The sequence below is a fragment of the Mytilus trossulus genome, chromosome 4 (assembly GCF_036588685.1).
Source record: "Mytilus trossulus isolate FHL-02 chromosome 4, PNRI_Mtr1.1.1.hap1, whole genome shotgun sequence".
Taxonomy (NCBI): domain Eukaryota; kingdom Metazoa; phylum Mollusca; class Bivalvia; order Mytilida; family Mytilidae; genus Mytilus; species Mytilus trossulus.
In genome coordinates, this window is record NC_086376.1 from 62,954,609 (window position 1) to 62,978,421 (window position 23,813).

The 23,813-nt window shown below is 30.4% G+C and overlaps 2 protein-coding genes across 5 annotated transcripts in view; one reads left to right on the forward strand and one right to left on the reverse strand.

Annotated features, from left to right (window-relative positions):
* LOC134715722 (anoctamin-8-like) overlaps positions 1-18,308 on the reverse strand; it is a 34,332-nt gene extending 16,024 nt beyond the window's left edge. The window contains exons 1-3 of one of the 4 annotated variants that reach the window (XM_063578089.1): positions 18,114-18,308; positions 16,533-16,577; positions 1,754-2,003 (exon numbers count right to left, since the gene is read on the reverse strand). In XM_063578089.1, coding sequence (XP_063434159.1) covers positions 1,754-2,003; positions 16,533-16,577; positions 18,114-18,210 — 392 coding nt within the window. In that variant the 5' untranslated portion in view covers positions 18,211-18,308. Of the gene's footprint in view, positions 1-1,753; positions 2,004-3,968; positions 4,366-12,917; positions 13,079-16,532; positions 16,578-18,113 lie in introns of those variants that run through there. The other 3 variants (XM_063578090.1, XM_063578092.1, XM_063578091.1) reach the window with 3 other exon arrangements.
* Positions 18,309-19,775: 1,467 nt separating this feature from the next.
* On the forward strand, positions 19,776-21,536 carry LOC134714083 (uncharacterized). Its single transcript, XM_063575331.1, has 2 exons — positions 19,776-20,491; positions 21,175-21,536. Exons 1-2 carry the CDS (start codon positions 19,919-19,921, stop codon positions 21,244-21,246), a joined length of 645 nt encoding a protein of 214 aa, XP_063431401.1. The 5' UTR covers positions 19,776-19,918; the 3' UTR covers positions 21,247-21,536.
* The last annotated feature ends 2,277 nt before the right edge of the window (positions 21,537-23,813 follow it).

Genomic DNA, 23,813 nt, shown 5'->3' on the forward strand with positions numbered 1-23,813 from the left:
TGCTGCAGTTATAAATGTAATGAGATTGGCATATTTCACTGCCTAGGGCACCATTATAAGGATAAAAAAAACAATACAGAAAATTGCACTGAAGTACAAAATTGGGAAATTAAGTCTTTGAGTCACATTGTTACCATGGTGAGAATAAATAGAAAGTATTTATGGAAGTAAACTTGCACAAGAAAGTTGAATGAAATGTGTACATATCATTGAAATTAAAATGTTTGTTGATATTAATCTGCCAATATAAGCACCCAAGTTTGACTAGCATTTAAAATTGACAAACATATGAAAGTGAATCGGAGGAAATTCTGTGCTTAATAAACAAGTAACATTTTGAGCTACTGCTCACTGATGATTATTATTATACAACCATCAGCTGCAAAAAAAACAAGAGTGCACACACTGAAATGTCTCGCCTTCTTTACTTATCATTGATATTATGTTGATAGTACTAAGTATAAAGCTTTATTACAACTGTCACATAAGCATTACATTAACCAAAATAACTAAACAAAGACCAATGAATCATGAAAATAGGGTCAAGGTCAGATGAACCATGCCAGGCTGACATGTACAGCTAACAATGATTCCATAAAACAAATATAGTTGACCTAATACTTACATTTTAATAAAAATAGATCAAAACACAAAAACTTAACACTGAGCAATGAACTGTGAAAATGAGGTCAAGGTAAAATAAAACCTGCGCAACTAATATATAGATCATAAAATATTTTCATACACTTAATATAATTGACCTATGGCGTATATTATTTGAAAGAAAGACCAAAACTGAAAAAAAATTAACTTTGACCAATGAACTATGAAAATGAGGTCAAGGTCAGATGACATCTGTCCGCTAAACATGTTCACTTTACAATCATTCCATACAACAAATATAGTAGACCTATTGCTTAAAGTATGAGAAAAACAGACAAAAACACAAAAACTTAACTATAACCACTGAACTATAAAAATGAGGTCAAGGTCAGATGACACCTGCCAGTTGGACATGTACACATTTCAGTCCTTCCATACACCAAATACACCAGCCCTATTGCTTATAGTATCTGAGATATGGACTTGACCACCAAAACTTAACTTTGTTCACTGAGCCATGAAATGAGGTCGAGGTCAATTAAAAACTGTCTGACGGGCATGAGGACCTTGCAAGGAACGCACATACCAAATATAATTATCCTATTACTTATAATAAGAGAGAATTCAACATTACAAAAAATCTGAACTTTTTTTTCAAGTGGTCACTGAACCATGAAAATGAGGTCAAGGACATTTGACATGTGACTGATGGAAACTTCGTAACATGAGGCATCTATATACAAAGAATGAAGCATCCAGGTCTTCCACCTTCTAAAATATAAAGCTTGTAGATTTCGAAAAAGAGTAGGCTAATGCCGCTACAAGGCAGCATTCGCACCCACAAAGTGGAAAGGGATTAATATAAGTTGCAAAACTTGTTTCCCAATCCACTATAAATAAATATGTTTAAACTAAATATAAAGCTTTTAAGAAGTGAGCTAACGCCGCTGCCTGATCACTATCCCTATGTCGAGCTTTCTGCAACAAAGTGGAGGTCCAGAAGGTATAGTTGGAAAGAAATACAGACATGTTTCATGGAACAAGACATTTAATGTCCATTCCTGTCAATTTGAAGGTTTATTTGCTAGATAATTATATGAAGAGTATTTTGTAAAGCAAAGAGCTTAGGATATAAGTATGTAGTATTTACCTCTGATGTGTAGCTGTCAAATGAAGAACTGGTCCCTTTGTGTTGCTGTGATGTCTTACATGTACAATGATATCTGGAGTTCTCTCCCTTAGTTTGTCCAGTAACCACATGAGGACATTAGTGTCTGGTTCTGAGGGAAATGCCACAACAACATCACAATCATCGGTTGGAATGGCACTATTGGTCAAAACTTGTGTGGAAGCAACAAGACGACTTGTTTTCAGCAATTTTTTTCCGAAAAGTTTGTATGCTGAAAGATACATTGTATCAAAATTCATCATTTTGTTAGAGATCTCACATCAGGACAATTATTGCATATTGTGATCTATCTTTTAACAGATAAACTCTCACGAACAATGCTGCATAAAGGAAAGATTATCCTTTTGGCTAATCTCAGATCTCTAATGTTCACTTTTATGAGGATACTAAGAGTGGCTGTAAACTAAATTTACCAGGGAGAATTTAAAAGCAGCAAGTTGTAACCGTTTGATTTAATAATAGAACTAAATGATGATAATGTCATAACAATTAACAAATAATTAAAATCCAAATGTTCTGAATTATAAAGTCAATAATCCAAAACAAAGTTTCTCCTGAAGTTGTTGAGCCTAGTTGGCTGAATAACGCCAATAATATTACACTGACAAATAACTGTTAAACCCCAATATTTCAGGCAAATGCTATAAACTACTCATAAAATGACAGACATTGATAATTTTGATAATTAAGATGATTTGAGTATCAATACTATTGTTCAAAAATGCCCAAAGGTAAAATATGAATAATGTCAATTACAGAAATACAACTTAATTACATTTATGATACTAATTAAAACAAAATGTTGCTCAGATTAATGAATGACAATGGGCAAAATACAAAAACTTTACTCAGAGCAAGTGATATGTTTTATAAAATTTACCTGAGTAATTAAATTCAAATTTGTCATAAAATATTATTTCATATTTTCTAAATTAATATATTTTTCAATAAAATTCATTTTAAAAACTTTTACATTAAAAGTTACACCTATGACAACTGTATTATATATGTGCAGGATAATGGTTTACTTTAAAAATTGTGACTTGGTTTGAGAGTTGTCCCTTTGGCACACATACCACATCTTTCTTTATCTACAATGTGATAAACTTGTCTCAAATTATTAATTTTGCCTATTATTCAGAAATAAAGACCATCAGACATTGTACATACAAAATGAAATTATTTCAATCCCTGTACCTATTATTTGTCTTTTCTATTTTTTAGGGAAACCAGAAACATTTTCTTGTCCAAATTTAAGTTCCATGGATGCAGTTTGGGTACTTCTCATTACAGAATCATGGATCGTTTTTGGAGGTTTGATTCATTAAACCCTTATGTTTCTTTGATTCAATTTGGATTCAAAATAAAATAGTAAATAATGATACAAAATAAACACAGAATGGAAACTTTTGTCTAGATCATAAATAAACATAGGGGGGGAAAAACCTTTAAAATAGGTGCAGTTTGGGTACAATCACATTATATCACACTTATTTCAACCTTAACCATTCAATTCCTGTAATTTTAGAATTTTAACAAAAGGATATTTGATGAATTCTAAATAAGTTCATTGTAGTCCAAGATTTCTCTGACATTCAACAGACTCTTTGGACTTGCTGTATAATTTATAGGCTTGACAATGAATATAATACAATTTCAACACTAAAACTTGAAGTCAAAAGTTTAAATATGGACTTCATTTCAAAGTCCTAAGCCACAGCAAGTACAAAAGAAAAGACTGTCAGACTATAGAGGGGGGATAGGACCTTTATCAGGACTCCGGGATCCAGGAATTTTTTATTCAAAGATTGGGACTTCAGGATTTTATGTTTTTAACCACGGAATTTCTAGATCTGGTGTTTTTAAGCCCGGGATTTTGGGATCAGGACCCCTCCTATTCCCCCTCAGACTAAAATTAAATCTATACAAAAAAATCTGAAAAATTGTCTAACAAACTGGGTAAGGAAAACAATGTATAAAGTTGTATGGATTTGCAGACAATTCAAAAAACATGGTTAGGCATACAACAAAATAGAAAAACATACATTATGTTTGTTGTTAAAAGGGCACATTAATAGATTATTCTTTAGTAAAGAATATATATTACAATTATATATATGAAAGATAATAAATTGACTCAAACATATCTAAAATTCTAAAAATAAATAACGTTTACTTGTAAATATTGTTCCAACCATATCAATAATCCTTTCTCCATATTTAGCAGTCATATTATGGAATTGAGAAATGTCCATCTTTCAAGCAATACAATTTTCCCGACAAATTTAAACAAATTACACAATTTATTATATTCGTATGATATTTCTACGAGTCTGAAAGTGATCGGACGACTATTCAATTCTCTTGTCAATTTTCTCCTGAAGTTGTTGAGCCTAGTTGGCTGAATAACACCAACAATACTACACTGACAAATAACTGTTAAACCCCAATATTTAAGGCAAATGCTATAAACTACTCATAAAATGACAGACATTGATAATTTTGATAATTAAGATGATTTGAGTATCAATACTATTGTTCAAAAATGCCCAAAGGTGAAATATGAATAATGTCAATTACAGAAATACAACTTAATTACATTAATGATACTAATTAAAACAAAATGTTGCTCAGATTAATGAATGACAATGGGCAAAATACAAAAAACTTTACTCAGAGCAAGTGATATGTTTTATAAAATTTACCTGAGTAATTAAATTCAAATTTGTCATAAAATATTATTTCATATTTTCTAAATTAATATATTTTTCAATAAAATTCATTTTAAAAACTTTTACATTAAAAGTTACACCTATGACAACTGTATTATATATGTGCAGGATAATGGTTTACTTTAAAAATTGTGACTTGGTTTGAGAGTTGTCCCTTTGGCACACATACCACATCTTTCTTTATCTACAATGTGATAAACTTGTCTCAAATTATTAATTTTGCCTATTATTCAGAAATAAAGACCATCAGACATTGTAAATGCAAAATGAAATTATTTCAATCCCTGTACCTATTATTTGTCTTTTCTATTTTTTAGGGAAACCAGAAACATTTTCTTGTCCAAATTTAAGTTCCATGGATGCAGTTTGGGTACTTCTCATTACAGAATCGTGGATCGTTTTTGGAGGTTTGATTCATTAATCCCTTATGTTTCTTTGATTCAATTTGGATTCAAAATAAAATAGTAAATAATGATACAAAATAAACACATAATGGAAACTTTTGTCTAGATCATAAATAAACATAGGGGGGAAAAAACCTTTAAAATAGGTGCAGTTTGGGTACAATCACATTATATCACACTTATTTCAACCTTAACCATTCAATTCCTGTAATTTTAGAATTTTAACAAAAGGATATTTGATGAATTCTAAATAAGTTCATTGTAGTCCAAGATTTCTCTGACATTCAACAGACTCTTTGGACTTGCTGTATAATTTATAGGCTTGACAATGAATATAATACAATTTCAACACTAAAACTTGAAGTCAAAAGTTTAAATATGGACTTCATTTCAAAGTCCTAAGCCACAGCAAGTACAAAAGAAAAGACTGTCAGACTATACTATAGAGGGGGGATAGGACCTTTATCAGGACTCCGGGATCCAGGAATTTTTTATTCAAAGATTGGGACTTCAGGATTTTATGTTTTTAACCACGGAATTTCTAGATCTGGTGTTTTTAACCACGGAATTTCTAGATCTGGTGTTTTTAAGCCCAGGATTTCGGGATCAGGACCCCTCCTATTCCCCCTCAGACTACAATTAAATCTATGCAAAAAAATCTGAAAAATTGTCTAACAAACTGGGTAAGGAAAACAATGTATAAAGTTGTATGGATTTGCAGACAATTCAAAAAACATGGTTAGGCATACAACAAAATAGAAAAACATACATTATGTTTGTTGTTAAAAGGGCACATTAATAGATTATTCTTTAGTAAAGAATATATATTACAATTATATATATGAAAGATAATAAATTGACTCAAACATATCTAAAATTCTAAAAATAAATAACGTTTACTTGTAAATATTGTTCCAACCATATCAATAATCCTTTCTCCATATTTAGCAGTCATATTATGGAATTGAAAAATGTCCATCTTTCAAGCAATACAATTTTCCCGACAAATTTAAACAAATTACACAAATTTTTATATTCGTATGATATTTCTACGAGTCTGAAAGTGATCGGACGACTATTCAATTCTCTTGTCAATTTTCTCCTGAAGTTGTTGAGCCTAGTTGGCTGAATAACACCAACAATACTACACTGACAAATAACTGTTTAACCCCAATATTTAAGGCAAATGCTATAAACTACTCATAAAATGACAGACATTGATAATTTTGATAATTAAGATGATTTGAGTATCAATACTATTGTTCAATAATGCCCAAAGGTGAAATATGAATAATGTCAATTACAGAAATACAACTTAATTACATTAATGATACTAATTAAAACAAAATGTTGCTCAGATTAATGAATGACAATGGGCAAAATACAAAAAACTTTACTCAGAGCAAGTGATATGTTTTATAAAATTTACCTGAGTAATTAAATTCAAATTTGTCATAAAATATTATTTCATATTTTCTAAATTAATATATTTTTCAATAAAATTCATTTTAAAAACTTTTACATTAAAAGTTACACCTATGACAACTGTATTATATATGTGCAGGATAATGGTTTACTTTAAAAATTGTGACTTGGTTTGAGAGTTGTCCCTTTGGCACACATACCACATCTTTCTTTATCTACAATGTGATAAACTTGTCTCAAATTATTAATTTTGCCTATTATTCAGAAATAAAGACCATCAGACATTGTAAATGCAAAATGAAATTATTTCAATCCCTGTACCTATTATTTGTCTTTTCTATTTTTTAGGGAAACCAGAAACATTTTCTTGTCCAAATTTAAGTTCCATGGATGCAGTTTGGGTACTTCTCATTACAGAATCGTGGATCGTTTTTGGAGGTTTGATTCATTAATACCTTATGTTTCTTTGATTCAATTTGGATTCAAAATAAAATAGTAAATAATGATACAAAATAAACACATAATGGAAACTTTTGTCTAGATCATAAATAAACATAGGGGGGAAAAAACCTTTAAAATAGGTGCAGTTTGGGTACAATCACATTATATCACACTTATTTCAACCTTAACCATTCAATTCCTGTAATTTTAGAATTTTAACAAAAGGATATTTGATGAATTCTAAATAAGTTCATTGTAGTCCAAGATTTCTCTGACATTCAACAGACTCTTTGGACTTGCTGTATAATTTATAGGCTTGACAATGAATATAATACAATTTCAACACTAAAACTTGAAGTCAAAAGTTTAAATATGGACTTCATTTCAAAGTCCTAAGCCACAGCAAGTACAAAAGAAAAGACTGTCAGACTATACTATAGAGGGGGGATAGGACCTTTATCAGGACTCCGGGATCCAGGAATTTTTTATTCAAAGATTGGGACTTCAGGATTTTATGTTTTTAACCACGGAATTTCTAGATCTGGTGTTTTTAAGCCCAGGATTTCGGGATCAGGACCCCTCCTATTCCCCCTCAGACTAAAATTAAATCTATACAAAAAAATCTGAAAAATTGTCTAACAAACTGGGTAAGGAAAACAATGTATAAAGTTGTATGGATTTGCAGACAATTCAAAAAACATGGTTAGGCATACAACAAAATAGAAAAACATACATTATGTTTGTTGTTAAAAGGGCACATTAATAGATTATTCTTTAGTAAAGAATATATATTACAATTATATATATGAAAGATAATAAATTGACTCAAACATATCTAAAATTCTAAAAATAAATAACGTTTACTTGTAAATATTGTTCCAACCATATCAATAATCCTTTCTCCATATTTAGCAGTCATATTATGGAATTGAGAAATGTCCATCTTTCAAGCAATACAATTTTCCCGACAAATTTAAACAAATTACACAATTTATTATATTCGTATGATATTTCTACGAGTCTGAAAGTGATCGGACGACTATTCAATTCTCTTGTCAATTTTCTCCTGAAGTTGTTGAGCCTAGTTGGCTGAATAACACCAACAATACTACACTGACAAATAACTGTTAAACCCCAATATTTAAGGCAAATGCTATAAACTACTCATAAAATGACAGACATTGATAATTTTGATAATTAAGATGATTTGAGTATCAATACTATTGTTCAAAAATGCCCAAAGGTGAAATATGAATAATGTCAATTACAGAAATACAACTTAATTACATTAATGATACTAATTAAAACAAAATGTTGCTCAGATTAATGAATGACAATGGGCAAAATACAAAAAACTTTACTCAGAGCAAGTGATATGTTTTATAAAATTTACCTGAGTAATTAAATTCAAATTTGTCATAAAATACTATTTCATATTTTCTAAATTAATATATTTTCTCAATAAATTTAATTTAAAAAACTTTTACATAAAATTACACATATGACAAGTGTATTATATATGTGCAGGATAATGGTTTACTGTAAAAATTGTGACTTGGTTTGAGAGTTGTCCCTTTGGCACTCATACCACATCTTCCTTTATCTACATGTGATAAACTTGTTTCAAATTATTCATTTTTGTCTTTTATTCAGAAATAAAGGCCATCAGACATTGTACATACAAAATGAAATTATTTCAATCCATTGCACCTACTATTTGTCTTCTCTATTTGTAAGGGAAACCAGAAAACATTTTCTTGTCCAAATTTATAAAACTTTCCTTTATAATGACGCCTTTTGACGCCACCCCCTTAACTCCATAATGACGCCTTTTGACGCCTGTGTAGTACCTCAGTTGAAACAATTTGACTAGTGTCTGCATTAGACTTAATAAAATTTGTATCCAATATGAAAAGGATATTCATAGGAATATCTAACTTAAATCTATTTTATTAAATGTTTGTTTTTCGCAATGCACTAATACTTTAAAGCATATTTTCAGCATTTTATTGAAAAATCATATGCGAATCAAATAAGCCCACAATAAATTTCAATGGCGGAAAGGATGAGATGCAATTTGGGTACTTCTCATTACAGAATCATGGATCGTTTTTGGAGGTTTGATTCATTAAACCCTTGTTTCTTTGGTTCAATATGGATTCAAAATAAAATTGATGAACTATACAGTAAATAATGATACAAAATAAACACAGAATGGACACTTTTGTCTAGATCATAAATAAACATCTAGGTGAAAAAAAACCTTTAAAATAGGTGCAGTTTGGGTACCATCAAATTATATATCACTCATTTCAACCTTTAACCATTCAATTCCTGTAAATTTAGAACTTTAACAAAAGGATATTTGATGAATTCTAAATAAGTTCATTGTAGACCAAGATTTCTCTGACATTCAACAGACTCTTTGGACTTGCTGTATAATTTATAGGCTTGACAATGAATATAATACAATTTCAACACTAAAACTTGAAGTCAAAAGTTTAAATATGGACTTCATTTCAAAGTCCTAAGCCACAGCAAGTACAAAAGAAAAGACTGTCAGACTAGAGTGGGGATAGGACCTTTATCAGGACTCCGGGATCCAGGAATTCTTTATTCGAATTTTGGGACTTCAGGATTTTGCATTTTTAACCACGGAATTTCTAGATCTGGTGTTTTTAACCACGGAATTTCTAGATCTGGTGTTTTTAAGCCCAGGATTTCGGGATCAGGACCCCTCCTATTCCCCCTCAGACTACAATTAAATCTATGCAAAAAAATCTGAAAAATTGTCTAACAAACTGGGTAAGCAAAACAATGTATAAAGTTGTATGGATTTGCAGACAATTAAAAAAACATGGTTAGGCATACAACAAAATAGAAAAACATACATTATGTTTGTTGTTAAAAGGGCACATTGAAATACTATTCTTCAGAAAAGAATATAATTACAATTAAAAATGAAAGATAAATTGACTCAAACATATCTAAAATTCTAAAAATAAATAACGTTTACTTGTAAATATTGTTCCAACCATATCAATAATCCTTTCTCCATATTTGGCAGTCATATTATGGAATTCAGAAATGTCCATCTTTCAAGCAATACAATTTTCCCGACAAATTTAAACAAATTACACAATTTATTATATTGGTATGATATTTCTACGAGTCTGAAAGTGATCGGACGACTATTCAATTCTCTTGTCATTTGAGGTTCAATGGCTTCTATATTCGTCTCGTCTTAAATTGCTTTTTCCAAATGTCATAAGTTTAAAAGCAAAACTTCACTAATAATAATTGATAGTTTTATTACCAAAGTGTCAAGTTTCCATGAATTAAATATATCGAAAAAGAAATATTCATTACCACTTGTTTTCATTTTCAGCTCTCTTCAATTTATTTTTTTAGTTTTTTTAGATTTCTTCAATTATAATCTTAACCACATAATTACATCGTGCTTTAGAAGTGAAATCATTGGTACATAGTTCTATCTTTGAAATGACAATAAAAATTCCGACAGTTTTGAAATATTTCCATAATTCTAGCAACGATATACAAAGAATATATTTTGAAATCCCATCAATCATCCAGTGGTTTTAAAAATATATCCTTATTTGAACGAGTACCTACAAGAATAATCAAGTTCCACGGTAAAATTTTCAACAAGTGCTAGCTAGACAGAAAGCATTAATACTGATTATGAATTATTTTAACCTATTCTAAGCAGAACTGTGTATTGGTTCTGAGCTGAAATGTCATGGCAGTCTTTAGCTACTATGCAATTAATGTAAAATTAATGACATTTTCTGTTGTCAGTAATCCTCCTTCTAATAGGCTTTCTGTTTAGTACTTGTAGCATATTCAGTGTTTAAATGTTAATTAGTATTGGAAAACAAGAAAAATTGAAGTATCCTTTAGCAGTATGAAAAACTTTTGGAACATTTTATTCATTTATCAAATTTAGAGAACACAAAAAATCAATAATTACAAGACAAATTTTCCATCATCTTAATACTAATGGGCAGTGTATAATATATATGAATATATATAGTGCCATCACTTCTCAAGTAAAGCAATGTTGAACTCTAATGGATAGTTGTATCTATTCATTAACAAACTCTACTATTGCTATTAGTCCTTGGGTATTGGTTTATCTTGATAATGCCTTTATACAAAATATTGTCTTGTATGAAAAGGATTCAAAAATGAATTACTATATATTCTATTACAAACATAAAAAAAAAAACTGACAAAAATTCAGTAGGAAAAAGTTGCAAACATTTCCCTTATCCAAGGTTTGATGACAATTGACCCTTTTATACAGGAAATTCAGATTTTTTGGGACAGTTTCTATTTTCATTGACAGTATAACAGTTGGTAGAAGACTAGATACTGTGGATTTATTCATTTTCGCTGGGAAATAATTTTTCGTAGCTTTTGTGGGAAAAAGGTTAACCATTTAAATGTTCAATGGATTGCATATTTTCGATTAGCTTGTATACAGACTTAAGCAAATTCATGAAATCTAACATACATGAAAATGTAAGTTTTTCTCAATTCAGAAAAACTGGTACCCACGAAAAATTAATGAATCTACAGTATATAAGTCATTAGCTGACAGCATACACCATATATAAATTGTCAGTTTATACTGTTCCCTAGATTTTACAGCTAATTTCCTAATGTATGTAGAACAAAACTTTGGTTAGCTTGCTTGCTTTGTTTGTATATTGTAAAATCATTAGGATAACACCCAATTAAATTCGAATATAATATATTCAGGTTAAACTATGCCTATATAAATTGTTTAAAGATGTCAATCTTATTTACAAAGCTTGTATAAAAAATTATACAAACAAAACAAGCAAGCCAACCGAACTTTTACTTTGCAAGCATTAGGAAATCAGCTGTAATGACCAGATATATACCAATACCATTACAGTGTACATTTGGACTGTTGTCTGTGACATTGCTGTGAGCTAGCGGTAATACTGAAAATGATATATCAATAAATAGCCTGTGCATTATAATGTATCAGGCAGTGCATTTTAAAATAAAACAGTATAAAAATAAGTAGATGTTGTATTCTTGCCAGAGACAACTTCTCATTAAAGTATAAATGCTGTGCAAGTGATGTGCATGTAAATAACTAAAGGTCACCTTACAGCCTTCAACAATGAAGAAAACCCAGGTTCAATTCCTGAAATTAGTAACAAACATAAAACAGTTTGAAATATAAAAATGGTGTTACATGTTAACTTATATTTGACAGAATATATATAGTTCAAACTTATAATCTAGTGTGCAGACCAGGCTCAATCAAAAGAAGACATGCAGGCCTAACATAAGAGAAAGTCATTGATGCATAAGATTAAAATATCTGAGAAATACTGTAAATCATATGAGGCAAAAGTCAGAAGATTGAAGGACTGCTGAAATAATAATAATTACTATTATATAAATTGACCAAAAACAGAATATCTCAAATTCAATATTTGATAGTGTTGATAATCACATTTGAAATCTAAACCTTTTTTAGCAGATATCTTAGTAAATTTCAAATAATCTTTTTACACATTGCAAATAAAATATAAATTTAAATTAAGATCAAACACCTCACAAGTTTAATATTATCTATATAGACAATAAAATTTACATCTATAGAATATTTTGTTTTTTCTTTTACTAATATAGTCCATCTTCCATTGTTTAGAAGGGGTCCTAAAGTGTACTATAATCACTAGCCAATCAACACTGAAGTTGTGAGTTCATAGCCCACTCGTGGGGATGCACTTGACTCCAATCTTAATTGACTATGATTGTCAGTTTTCCCATCATAGGACAGTGGTTTTCCGGCTTCCTCCACAAATAAAACTGGCCGCCACAAAATAGCATAGAAGTGGTGTTTAAATGTGGCGTTAAAACACCAAAAATCAAATCAAATCCATTATTTAGCAAGAATTATTTCCCATTCTCAACAAGTAATTTAGATGCAACCTTCTATCACGGACATTTATAGATCTTATAGATTGGAGATTAACATAGGAATTACAGAAGCAAACATCAATAATATAATCACAAGATACACTGATGAAATAAAATGTTAGCAAAGAATCTTACTTTCACTTTTGTTAGTCATGGTCATCAACGAAATGTTTTGTAAAATTAAAAAATTTCACACGAAAGAAAATATCCTTTACAGCTACACATGTACACAGTAAGTTTTTATTCAATAATAAATTGAAATATGAATCATATATTCTTCCTTGACACAGCTGTTCAATAACACAGTACATGTTGATCAATTGATTCAGGTACAGATAATAAATACGGGAATATTGAACACTGAAATGAATTCTTTATGCAAATCATTAATGTATCAAATTACTCAACATACAAAACAGTTTAATTTTGTCACTTATTTTTTCTTATTTTTTGTCTTCATAATTTCCTATTACATGCAATTGCAGCAAAACTGATGCACTTTTAATACTGTAGTCCAAAGACACAAGGTCCTTAGAAAACATTGACACAGAATACAATTAGACTATATTATGAAAACCACTAATAGCCCTAGGGCTGTTTACAATGCTATTTTAAATGCTATTTTAAATAAATAAAGCACTAAATTAAATTAAATGATAGCAAACATTTTAATGGCATTTCATAATTTACCATAACAATTTCATTTTTATAGTTTCATAATAATGTCAACATCCATGACATTCTTTTTTAGTACTGAGGCAATTTTTTAGAAATATAACTGGCAGTGGCGGATCCAGAACTTTTTATAAGGGGGGCCTGCTGACTGACCTAAGGGGGGCCTACTCCAGTCATGCTTCAGTGATTTCCTATATAAGCAACAAAATTTTTCCCCCACAAAATGGCCCCCCCTGGATCTGCCTATGACTGGTATTAGCTTTTCCCATTAGTTTCAAAGATTTCTTTGTGATCCCTTATATAAACTTTTCTCCTCTTTTTGTGCCTTATGCATGCCAACTTTTATCTCTTAAATATATAATTTTTAAGTGTATACTGCATATAAAGCTGCAGTAATGTTTCCACAAAAAAAGGTGTACACTTTCCTGGCCCAAGATTGCCAACCAAGCCATCATGAACAATGAGAATATTTTTTGCACCTATTGCAACAAAGCAACAAAAAGGAATTTGATCTTGGTGATATTTTGTTTCAGTTGGTAGACATATTTCTGAAGGAATAACAACCCTTCAACAATCTTCAACTTGAATGATTTTAAGAAATTACTGTGGATTCATAAATGTTCGTTGGATAACATATTTTGTTGATTTCATGGGTACAGGAGAACCACCAATTGATATTTTCAACGAATTACAAATTTATAGGAAGGTTATGAAATAAAGGAATCCACAGTAACAAGTTTTAAGAAAAAACTTATTTTTTTCATATCATTCTCTTTATTTTATAGATCATCAAGAAAATAAAGATATCCCCTGGTCATTTCCTTTGTATTATTTTGTTTTTTAATATTACACAAATTATATAATATTACACCAAGCATTTTATTGATATAATTTTGGACTAGACAGAGAAAGTCATGCTCTTTTACTTGTATGCATAACTTGTTTTGGAGGACTTATAATAGAATTGAGATCATAAAATTTATACATGTATGTAGAACAAACAAAAAAAGGGAAGGTGGTATGTTTTCTTATGAAACAAAAAACTATAAATGAATCCATACCTGAGTTCATTAATGAAGTGCATGTTTACTTAGCCATTATCAATCATAGCAGGCCACTGTGCAGCCTTCAACAATGGCATATAAGAGAAAACAAATATCATGTAATTGAGTCAGCTATAAAAGGTCCAAATATGAAAAATGTGAAACAATTAGAACCAGAAAACTGTTCAAAATGAGATTTTTCAATCTAGAGTAAACTACTTTTATAAAGGTTTTGTATGCACTTTGTTTTTTGGAACAATATTGTAAATTTAAAAATATTTATCATGTTTTTTGTTAATCTTTAAATTGTGAAGGGATCGGTTTCAAGAGAAGAAAAACTTGCATTCAAAATTTTGACAGCATAATTTTTACTTGTATGCAGCCTAGCATGAAATTGCAATATTCAATCTTGTTTATTTAGACTCTTGGTCAACATTTTCTACACTATAAGTATGTTAAAATTTCTTAATTTACATGAGTATGCAATAAAAATCTTTTTAATTCTACTGTGAGTACATATAGGCCTTTCAACTCAGGTGACCCAGTTTTCCTGACCTACTCATTCCAGAATGACCCAGTTTAGCTGACCTCCTCATTGGATTTCTGTTCCAATTAGTTTACTTTTGATTATGCATTGAGATATTTTTCCACTAGATGATTTACCAAAAAAACAATCAATCATTCAGTCAGAGTTTTAATTAAAAATGAAATGATATAAAGTATCAGATTATTTTCAATAAAACTTAAAAAGTATTACAACAGTATATTTAAACAAGAACTATATATATATTCATTGAATTATTGTTTGGGGAAAAAATGTTTGGACTTTTTCTCCAATAACAAGAAAGGACTTTTTGGGGTTCCAACTATATGCTCCCATTCAAATGCATTGATTGTCAAAAAAGGGGGTTCCAAACCCCAGACCCCCCCTGGCTTTAGCCTATAATTGTATACCTTTTACTCTTAACCATATTTATCAAAATCGTATACCTTTAATCTTAACCATATTTATCAAGATGTCCACACATTCTTTGAAAGTTCTCCCATACAAACCACAAAAGTAGAAAATATACACAGGTACCCAATAGAGAAATCAAAATATTTATAACTGTAACATTCATATTTTGTTCTTATTCTTGAAACAGCTTAAAAAACTTTTGGAATTTAAAAATGGAAACCATACCCTCTTGTGTCCCTTCTATTGCTTGGAAAGTCTTGGTTTTATTTTAAATTGACTATAATACAATGCTGAATGCTGTTCCTTACTTTTTGACATTTTGACCTATTATCTGTTTTACTAACAGTCATGACAGTGTTGTCAATATATAAAGGAATTCTGTGGGAATGTCATATAAGTCAGAAGTTTAGCTAGCTATAAAACCATTTTTTTACTTCAGGAAATGCCTGTAGCAAGTTAGAAATATGACTGTTGTTTGAATTGTTTAAGGTATTTTTACTATTTTAATTACTTTTTCTGTAGTAGGTGCTCAGATTACACAAAATTAATTTTAATGAATGAGTACACAAAGATGAACCTTGCTTACATCTATAAAACCTACAATTCACAATGTACATGTATTAAATATAAACCCTAAAATCATCATTGGTGTTAATCCAAATATTAGGCAACACATACATTGTACACATTATACACATACCAGGTATATATACAGATGTAATGATATTAATGTTATTGATGCGGATGAACCTGAACAGCCCTCAAACATCTTGAAACCTCCTTCACATGAAAATTATCAACCAAAAGAAACCATATCATTCCTGTATCATTTTCCTCCCACTACCAAAGTATTCAAAACAATTAGATCTATATATGAATTTTCACTGGAAGTTTCAAAATTTCTGAACACTGCTTATCATGTTAGTGAATTCCAATCTTAAACTTCATAGAAAAAGTTTATATAGATACACATATATTCCAGTTATTCACTTTAGAGATACACAAAGAGAGTTATACACAAAAGATGTGTTTATTAGTGCTCATTTACATGTACATAATATGATGTAGGCATACCTGATTGTGATAGTTTTCGGTAACCATTTCCTAAAAGGAAGTGCCCTGTATAACACAATGAAACATGCACATAAGATTAATAATACAAAGTCTGAAAAGAACATCACCAAAATGCATTTGGTCATTTGCGTCAGTAAAGGTTAAAAAATCTTAATTTCAAAATACAAAATGTATATAGAAACTGATTTTGACTTCAGTAATGTCAGTTGGACACATTTGCATATAAGTTTAATACTACTAAGTACTGTATGTGACCAGAAAAATATATATCAATACATTTTGAAAAGGACTGATATGGTGTTTTGTCACCAACCAGGTATGAGAGACTACCGTAGTCTCAGTAATTACTTTATACTCAGAACAAATAAATTGGATTTTGATAAGCAATTGTTTTAGTTTTTTCCTGCAGAGATGTAAAAATAATCTAAATTTACAGATTCTCTCAAGTTACAATATTATTGTATTGTATTGTATTAATTGCTATAGACAATTGACGGATAATAGATAGATTATAACACCAAAAACTGATTTAAAGGGTGAAGCTGATGATAGTCTCAAGTGTAATGCAAGTAGTTGTTTATTTTACAATCATCAACATCTTCATTAGAAGCTTGGACTATAACACTTGAGACTACTTTTAACACTTCCCGTACTGACCAGTCAAATTGTAATTAAAATGGCATCTAGGATTATGTGACTCTGCACATGACATGAAATGATTAAAACAAGTGAGTTTATACTAGTAGTCTGTTAGACTTGGTCCATTTGAATTGCTAATAGGTTAAATTTAGTTTTGTTTTCCTAATAATATTACTACAATCACAATGCAGGAAAGTGACATTTGTTATTATATGAAACACCATTTTGTATACGTTAGAATTGCCTGAAGAAGGTGTACACCATTCAAGGTGCATATTATAGAATATGAGGTCTTATTTATTACAGGTTCATTTGCATTATTAATGGGGAAAAAAAATCAGACTTAATATAAAAAAGATGATGTGGTATGATTGCCAATGAGACAACTGTCCACAGCTGTGAAATCCAAATTCATCTCCCAGTCTTTTTTAAATTATACCCATCTTCACAGTATGTTAAAATGATGTAGTTAACTTTGCCAGTAGACATTATTAATTTGTTTTATTGCAAAACGCAAGTGAACAACAGGCCCGTAGCCAGGAATTTCCATAGGGGGCGGGTTCGTTTGACTCACAAACTCGACTTTAACAGTCACAATTCGAACAGAACATTGACTTTAACAGTGCTAATTTGTTTTCAAGGGGGGGTTCGGACGAACCCCCCGAACCCCCCCTGGCTATGGGTATGAACAATCTCTGTTTTATATATAGAAGTCCTAGAATACACCAAGCTAAATTTATATTAGTCTTGACAGTCTTAGTCTGCAATATATTTAGTGATAACGTGTACTTATTTCACACTTACTGCACAGATTAGTCTCTATTCAGAGTAGTTTTTGAGGTGAAAACATCTATTTCTGTTCATTTGCTATGACGAACCAAATTATCATGTAATTATTAATGAATTTAATTATGTAAATAAAACTATCTAAATGAGACTTACGTAGTCTTTGCACTTTTGTTTCATTTGTGCAAGTCTTTGATGACTCAGATGAAACACACTGCCACTTTAATTGACTGATATTTGTTGCAACACTCATTCTTATCTGTTCCTTCACATTTTCAACACTTTCAGTTTCGTTTTCCCTCAGTCCACCATTTTGAACAGTCACATGACCAGTAGTAAAAATGCGGGAAATTAAATATTTGAAAGTCTGTAAATCAACACCGAAATGTTACAATTTCTTACAAATTAAATCGGTTCGCCTTTAAAAAGAAGTAACATTCAAAGGCGGATTTAGAAGGGGCACATGGTGCCCGGGTTCAACTTTTGTGGAAAGATGATGTTACTTATATCCAAGTAATTAAGTTAGATGATTACTATTTATATAAGCATTGCAAAGGCAGTCAGTGTCCCTCCTCCTTTATGAAAATTTTGGATACGCCACTGATATTTAATAATTTCATATTAAATTTACATGTTAAAATGCACTATTATATATTTCCTTGTCCTGAGTGTTAAAAGTGCATTTGTTTATACTGTATTCATATGTCATCCTCGTGTCATCTAAGGTTCATAAATGGACTATTATACTAATATAAGTATAATAGTCCAGCCAATAATGTTGTCATTTTTGCGGTATTTTTAAACGTGATTGCCATGTAACTGAGAGGTTTGACTAGCGGAATTACACCAGATTCAAGCAACCTTTTTTCGGTGTCTTCCTTGAATGCTAACATTTTGATAGATGTTACCTATTCATTGAACTCCAACAAAAATATTTCAATAGATGTTTGATAAAAGAAATAGGTTTTTTTATAACTTCTTTTTTTACATGTGTTAATAAAAGTTTTTATAAGTGTTTTTATGAGTATTATACTGTTAAAAATAAAAGTGAACTTGATAAATTTGTAACATTTGATCCCTTTTTGATAAGAAAAAACATTAGATTTTGGGGTTAGAATTTTAATAATATCATGAATTTTAAAGAAATAAAGAAAATTAAAAAAAAAATTATAACTCTCAAAAAAAGATATTTCTATTTGGGAATGTCTATTAACAAAGACATATAAGAAATATTTAAAAAAAAAATAGTTTAATATTTCAAACTAAAATTAAAGGGAATATAACGTCACTGGGCTTCCAAAATGTTGTACATGTATATGACTTTTTTGGCTAAACATACTTTTTGACACCAATGGTCCAGGCGGGAAGAAATTGTTGTATTACAAAATAGCATTCAGTTAGATCAATCAAAATGTTTGAAATAAGACCCATTTCAAAATTGCCAATGTCAGATCATGTCAGTTGTTTCTAAAATTTGCTTCCAAAATGTTGTATGAAAACTTGAAAATTGTATACTGGCTTTGGGAATAAAATAATTATACATTTCTTTATTTCTATGAAAATGTTCTCGGATAAATCAGAAATGTCAAAGTTTTTATTTCACTGTTATTTACAAAAATGTTCAAGTTCATATCCGACATTTTTGAAACATGCATTTTGTCAAAATTTTCAAAGCCTGTTTGTGAGATATTTTGAAAGCCCAGCGACGATAAGAGATTTATTTAATTCCATATAATTTTAAATAATTCATTAGTTAATATGAACTTACAATAGAATATAAAATAATATAACCAAAGATTTGTATAGTATTATTTTTATTAATAGATGCAGAGTGTTGTGCTTTTAAGAGTTATAATGACCGAACGTCATAAAAGTAATGGTCGTCGACGTCGATTGTTGTTGCCTAGGCTTTATGAATAGTCTGCAAACATTTGTTGTACGTTGTTCATTTTGCAGCAGTCATGAGTTTTCAAATCGCATATTGTGGAAGTGAATGTTTCGAAATCGAACAGAAAGAACACGGTGAAAATAAGGACAACAATATTCAGATTAGTTTACCAAACAATACAAAGGACGAAAAAGTAGGTGAAGGCGCCAAAAGCTTTGCCACCGAGGTAACATCAAAATGGCTGAACTTTTCTTTAAAGCTTCATGATTTCGTGAATTCTAACTATAATCGTTATATAGAAGATTTTACTAATGATGAAGTTGAAAACAAAATTAAGCGTAGAAGGAATTGCGCTCAGTTTGTTTTAAAACAAGTTGATAATGAAAATAAATCTTGCTTATTACCGATTGTTTCTGGACTTAATATAACGGACCCCAAGACAACAGAAATAGGCACTATCGCCTTGGATGAAAGACTGACAGAAACCGAGGATGCTAAAGTTCATGCTCCTGTGAAAATGTCTGGATTTCTGTCGTCTTCAGCAAACCCGTGGACATCAGACGACAATATTGCCAATGACGAAAATGTAACTCCAGTAGAGCAGGTTCAACCAGAAGGGTGCTTTTGTTGGCCTCTTGTTCATTTGGTAAGTCTGTATGAAAAATGTAAATGATAATTTAGCAAGGTAAAACAGAAGAATGTTGACTATTGCGCACAGTTTCAAAAGAAAAAATTAACTGAATATGCGTAACACTATAGACCTACCAGAAGGGGGAAAAGCGGACTACACAAATTAAATCATTAAAGGATATTTAGTACATCAGATTTAACTTTTCAAGCCTGTTATTTGATTGGGATACATAGCTGTTGTGTCATCTTTCCGTACATTTCATTGTGAAGGATAGCATATGAAGTACAATGCTTTGAGAGCAACGAATCCCGCATTTGTTTGTAATTATTAATACTGCAATGTATACTACATGCAATGTACACTCATATCGTTCACTCAGAAGTTAGTTTTAGTTGTACAGTATTTCGACCCTATTCTTGGTTCAATTGTTTATTCTCGCTAATTAATATTGTAAATATCGTAAAATAGAAATCACATGAGCTATTAATATAAAAAAAGAAGATGTGGTATACAGTTACTATGTATACTTTGAAGATACCATTTCTGGCTGGTATGATTGCCAATGAGACAACTGTCCACAAGAGGCCAACATGACACAGCAATATAGAAGTTTACATCTCTAAAGAGAATGCATATCTTCAGAGCTAATAATGTTTTTTTTTATTGCGACTTTAGATTGAAGTCTTGTGTATTTTTAGATTTACAGAATACGGTACCGATTGTTTGACAAGAAAAAGGACAAGAAACTTCAGAAAAAAACAAAAAGGTAAGGATTAGGAAACAGAGAAATACTACGGTATGTTTTCAATTATGCATACTACTTGCCACTGGACATTAACCATACAAAACCAACAAATAAACTAATGAATCTTATTTTAAATTATATTTAAATCAAGTAACTTTTTTATACTTCTATATATATATTTAGCAAAAAATGAAATGGATAATACGTAATGGTCCAATATACGATACTTCTCAGTGGTATAATTATTCGGCGGGAAAATATTTCATTGCAGTTATTTCTCTTTTTCAGATAATAAAAGCAGGATACAGAAGAATAGCTTTACCTAAATTGTTTATTAATAAAAGAGTGCAAAAATCAAAATTATCTTTATTTAGACTGAAATCATGACTACATTCATACACAAATGAAAAAGAACATTTGGCATAAGCGCTTTTTCGGTGAAATTCACAAGTTTTTCTAACAAGCATCCGTTATATCCTTTCTTTATCCAAAAGATATTATCAAAAGTGGTGTGCATGTCCCTCATTGCTGGTTAACTTGTATAGTATAAATAAGTTGAAAAAAGGATATTTACATATCAACAAATAAGTGCCTATGACTATATATAATCATTGAAAAGATATATCTGTCATTGCAGTAATCTCGAAGATTTCCTTTTGCTTTCTTTATAGATATTGATATCATAATATTTTAAAATAAGCAAAATCTTAAAAAAAAAGAAGAAGAAAAAAGAAAAAAATGGAAGAGCTGATAATAACTCATAGTTAACCAAAAAAGGGACAAAGGTGTTGCCAAATCTGGAACGGAAATCAGAGCTTTCCATGAAGGAGTTACCGTGATTCCTTTATTGAACATTATCTTAAAATATAACAGCAAATTTCAATCCCGCGGAACAAAAATCTGTAATTTCATACCAATACTGAAGTTCTGGCTAATTTATCGGAGTCTTACAGTCCAGCAGTAGAGAAATCAGCACAGTGCAAGCAATAACATTAACGGTACAAATTTTACCGCCCAATATGCACATTTAGACCACAAATGTAATTTCAATGATGCACGAGGCCAACTATTTGAATGGTCAAAATGTTTACTGATGTTCTTTCCATTTACAATTTAATCTCTTCTGATTGGTTTCAATTGACATAGCCACCAGAACTAGAAATTGAAGAAACGGCAAGACCTTGTTGATAAGTATTCGGGGATTTTCCGTATCAAAATTAATACATTATGTTCTTGAAGTTAGAATTTTTTATATTCGAGTGTCAATGGTGAGTCTTTTGTAGACCAAACGTCTGGCGCAAATTCAAAATTGTTATTCTGGTATCACAGGCACTAGCTCGTCTCAGTATATAGGAATGGTTTTTTTTCTGAGACGAGTGCCTGAGTCTGGTATCTATGATGAGTTTATTTATCATTACTTGGCATAACTTAGTACTTTTACAACCCAATTCTGAATGCATAGGAATGCATAGTCCTGAATGAAATATCTGATTCAGGAACCAATTGATTCTATGTGCATTACTATGTATGGTCATCTCAAATAAATTAAACTTGAAATGTTATGAACCTCACATCTTAAAAGTTTTATTGCATTTGAAGAGTTTTTTGAAAACCAAAGATTAGAAGCTGTATGTATCAGCTGAATAAAGTATTCTGCATGTCTGTTAAAAGAAGTCTGCTTTATTTCGATGATATCATTTCCTTTTCGTTAACAAGTCTTCTATAAAAAAGGATGAATTGAATAGTTGTAAAGCCAAACATGTACAAGTTAAAGGGCATCGAGAACCCAAAATTTCAATAGGTAGTGCCAAATACGGCTTATGTAATCTACTCCTGGGATAAGAAATTCATTTTTTACCAACCTATAACTGTTCTTGGCCAAATGTGACCGGTGAAAACTTATGTATTTGTATCAAACAAAAATTATGTCATTAAATGTATTTGAAATCTGCCTATCAAATAAGTAGATAAATTGTCTATTGTAATATCTTATAATATTGTTCCCTGTTGTTTATTGTGTGTCACAATGTAAATACGTATGTGTTGCTATAGCATATAACTACTGCTTTGCAAATAAAGAATTAATTCATTCATTCAAGAAAATGCTTAGTATTTTGAAAATTCAAAATTTTGTAATAGGAAACTTATAAAATTGACCATATACTTGATAGGCATGTCAACACCGTAGTGCTGGTGATGCCCTCGTGGACGAAACGTCTACCAGCAGTGGCATCGACCCAGTGGTGTAAATTGATGTGCTTATTTAAAAGGACCGTTGTACAAGACCTTGACTGATGCAAGAATCAAGACCAGTATCGATAGATATTTTGTTTTATTTGAGAAACTTTTCAAAAGGAAGCTAACAATGTAATCAAAAATGATGAATTGCTGGAAAAAAAAATGGATTAAAAATCAAATATCAAAATAGTTCTAAAGCCAAACAAATAATGTCAGAAATAAAAGTCATTGCCAGGTGTTGAAAAATATTGCACAACCCTTACCCTAAAGCCAGTGGTCCAGAAAACATCAATGGATATTTATTCATAGAACCAAAAATACATATCAACCAATCCCATGCATCACTATACTCTT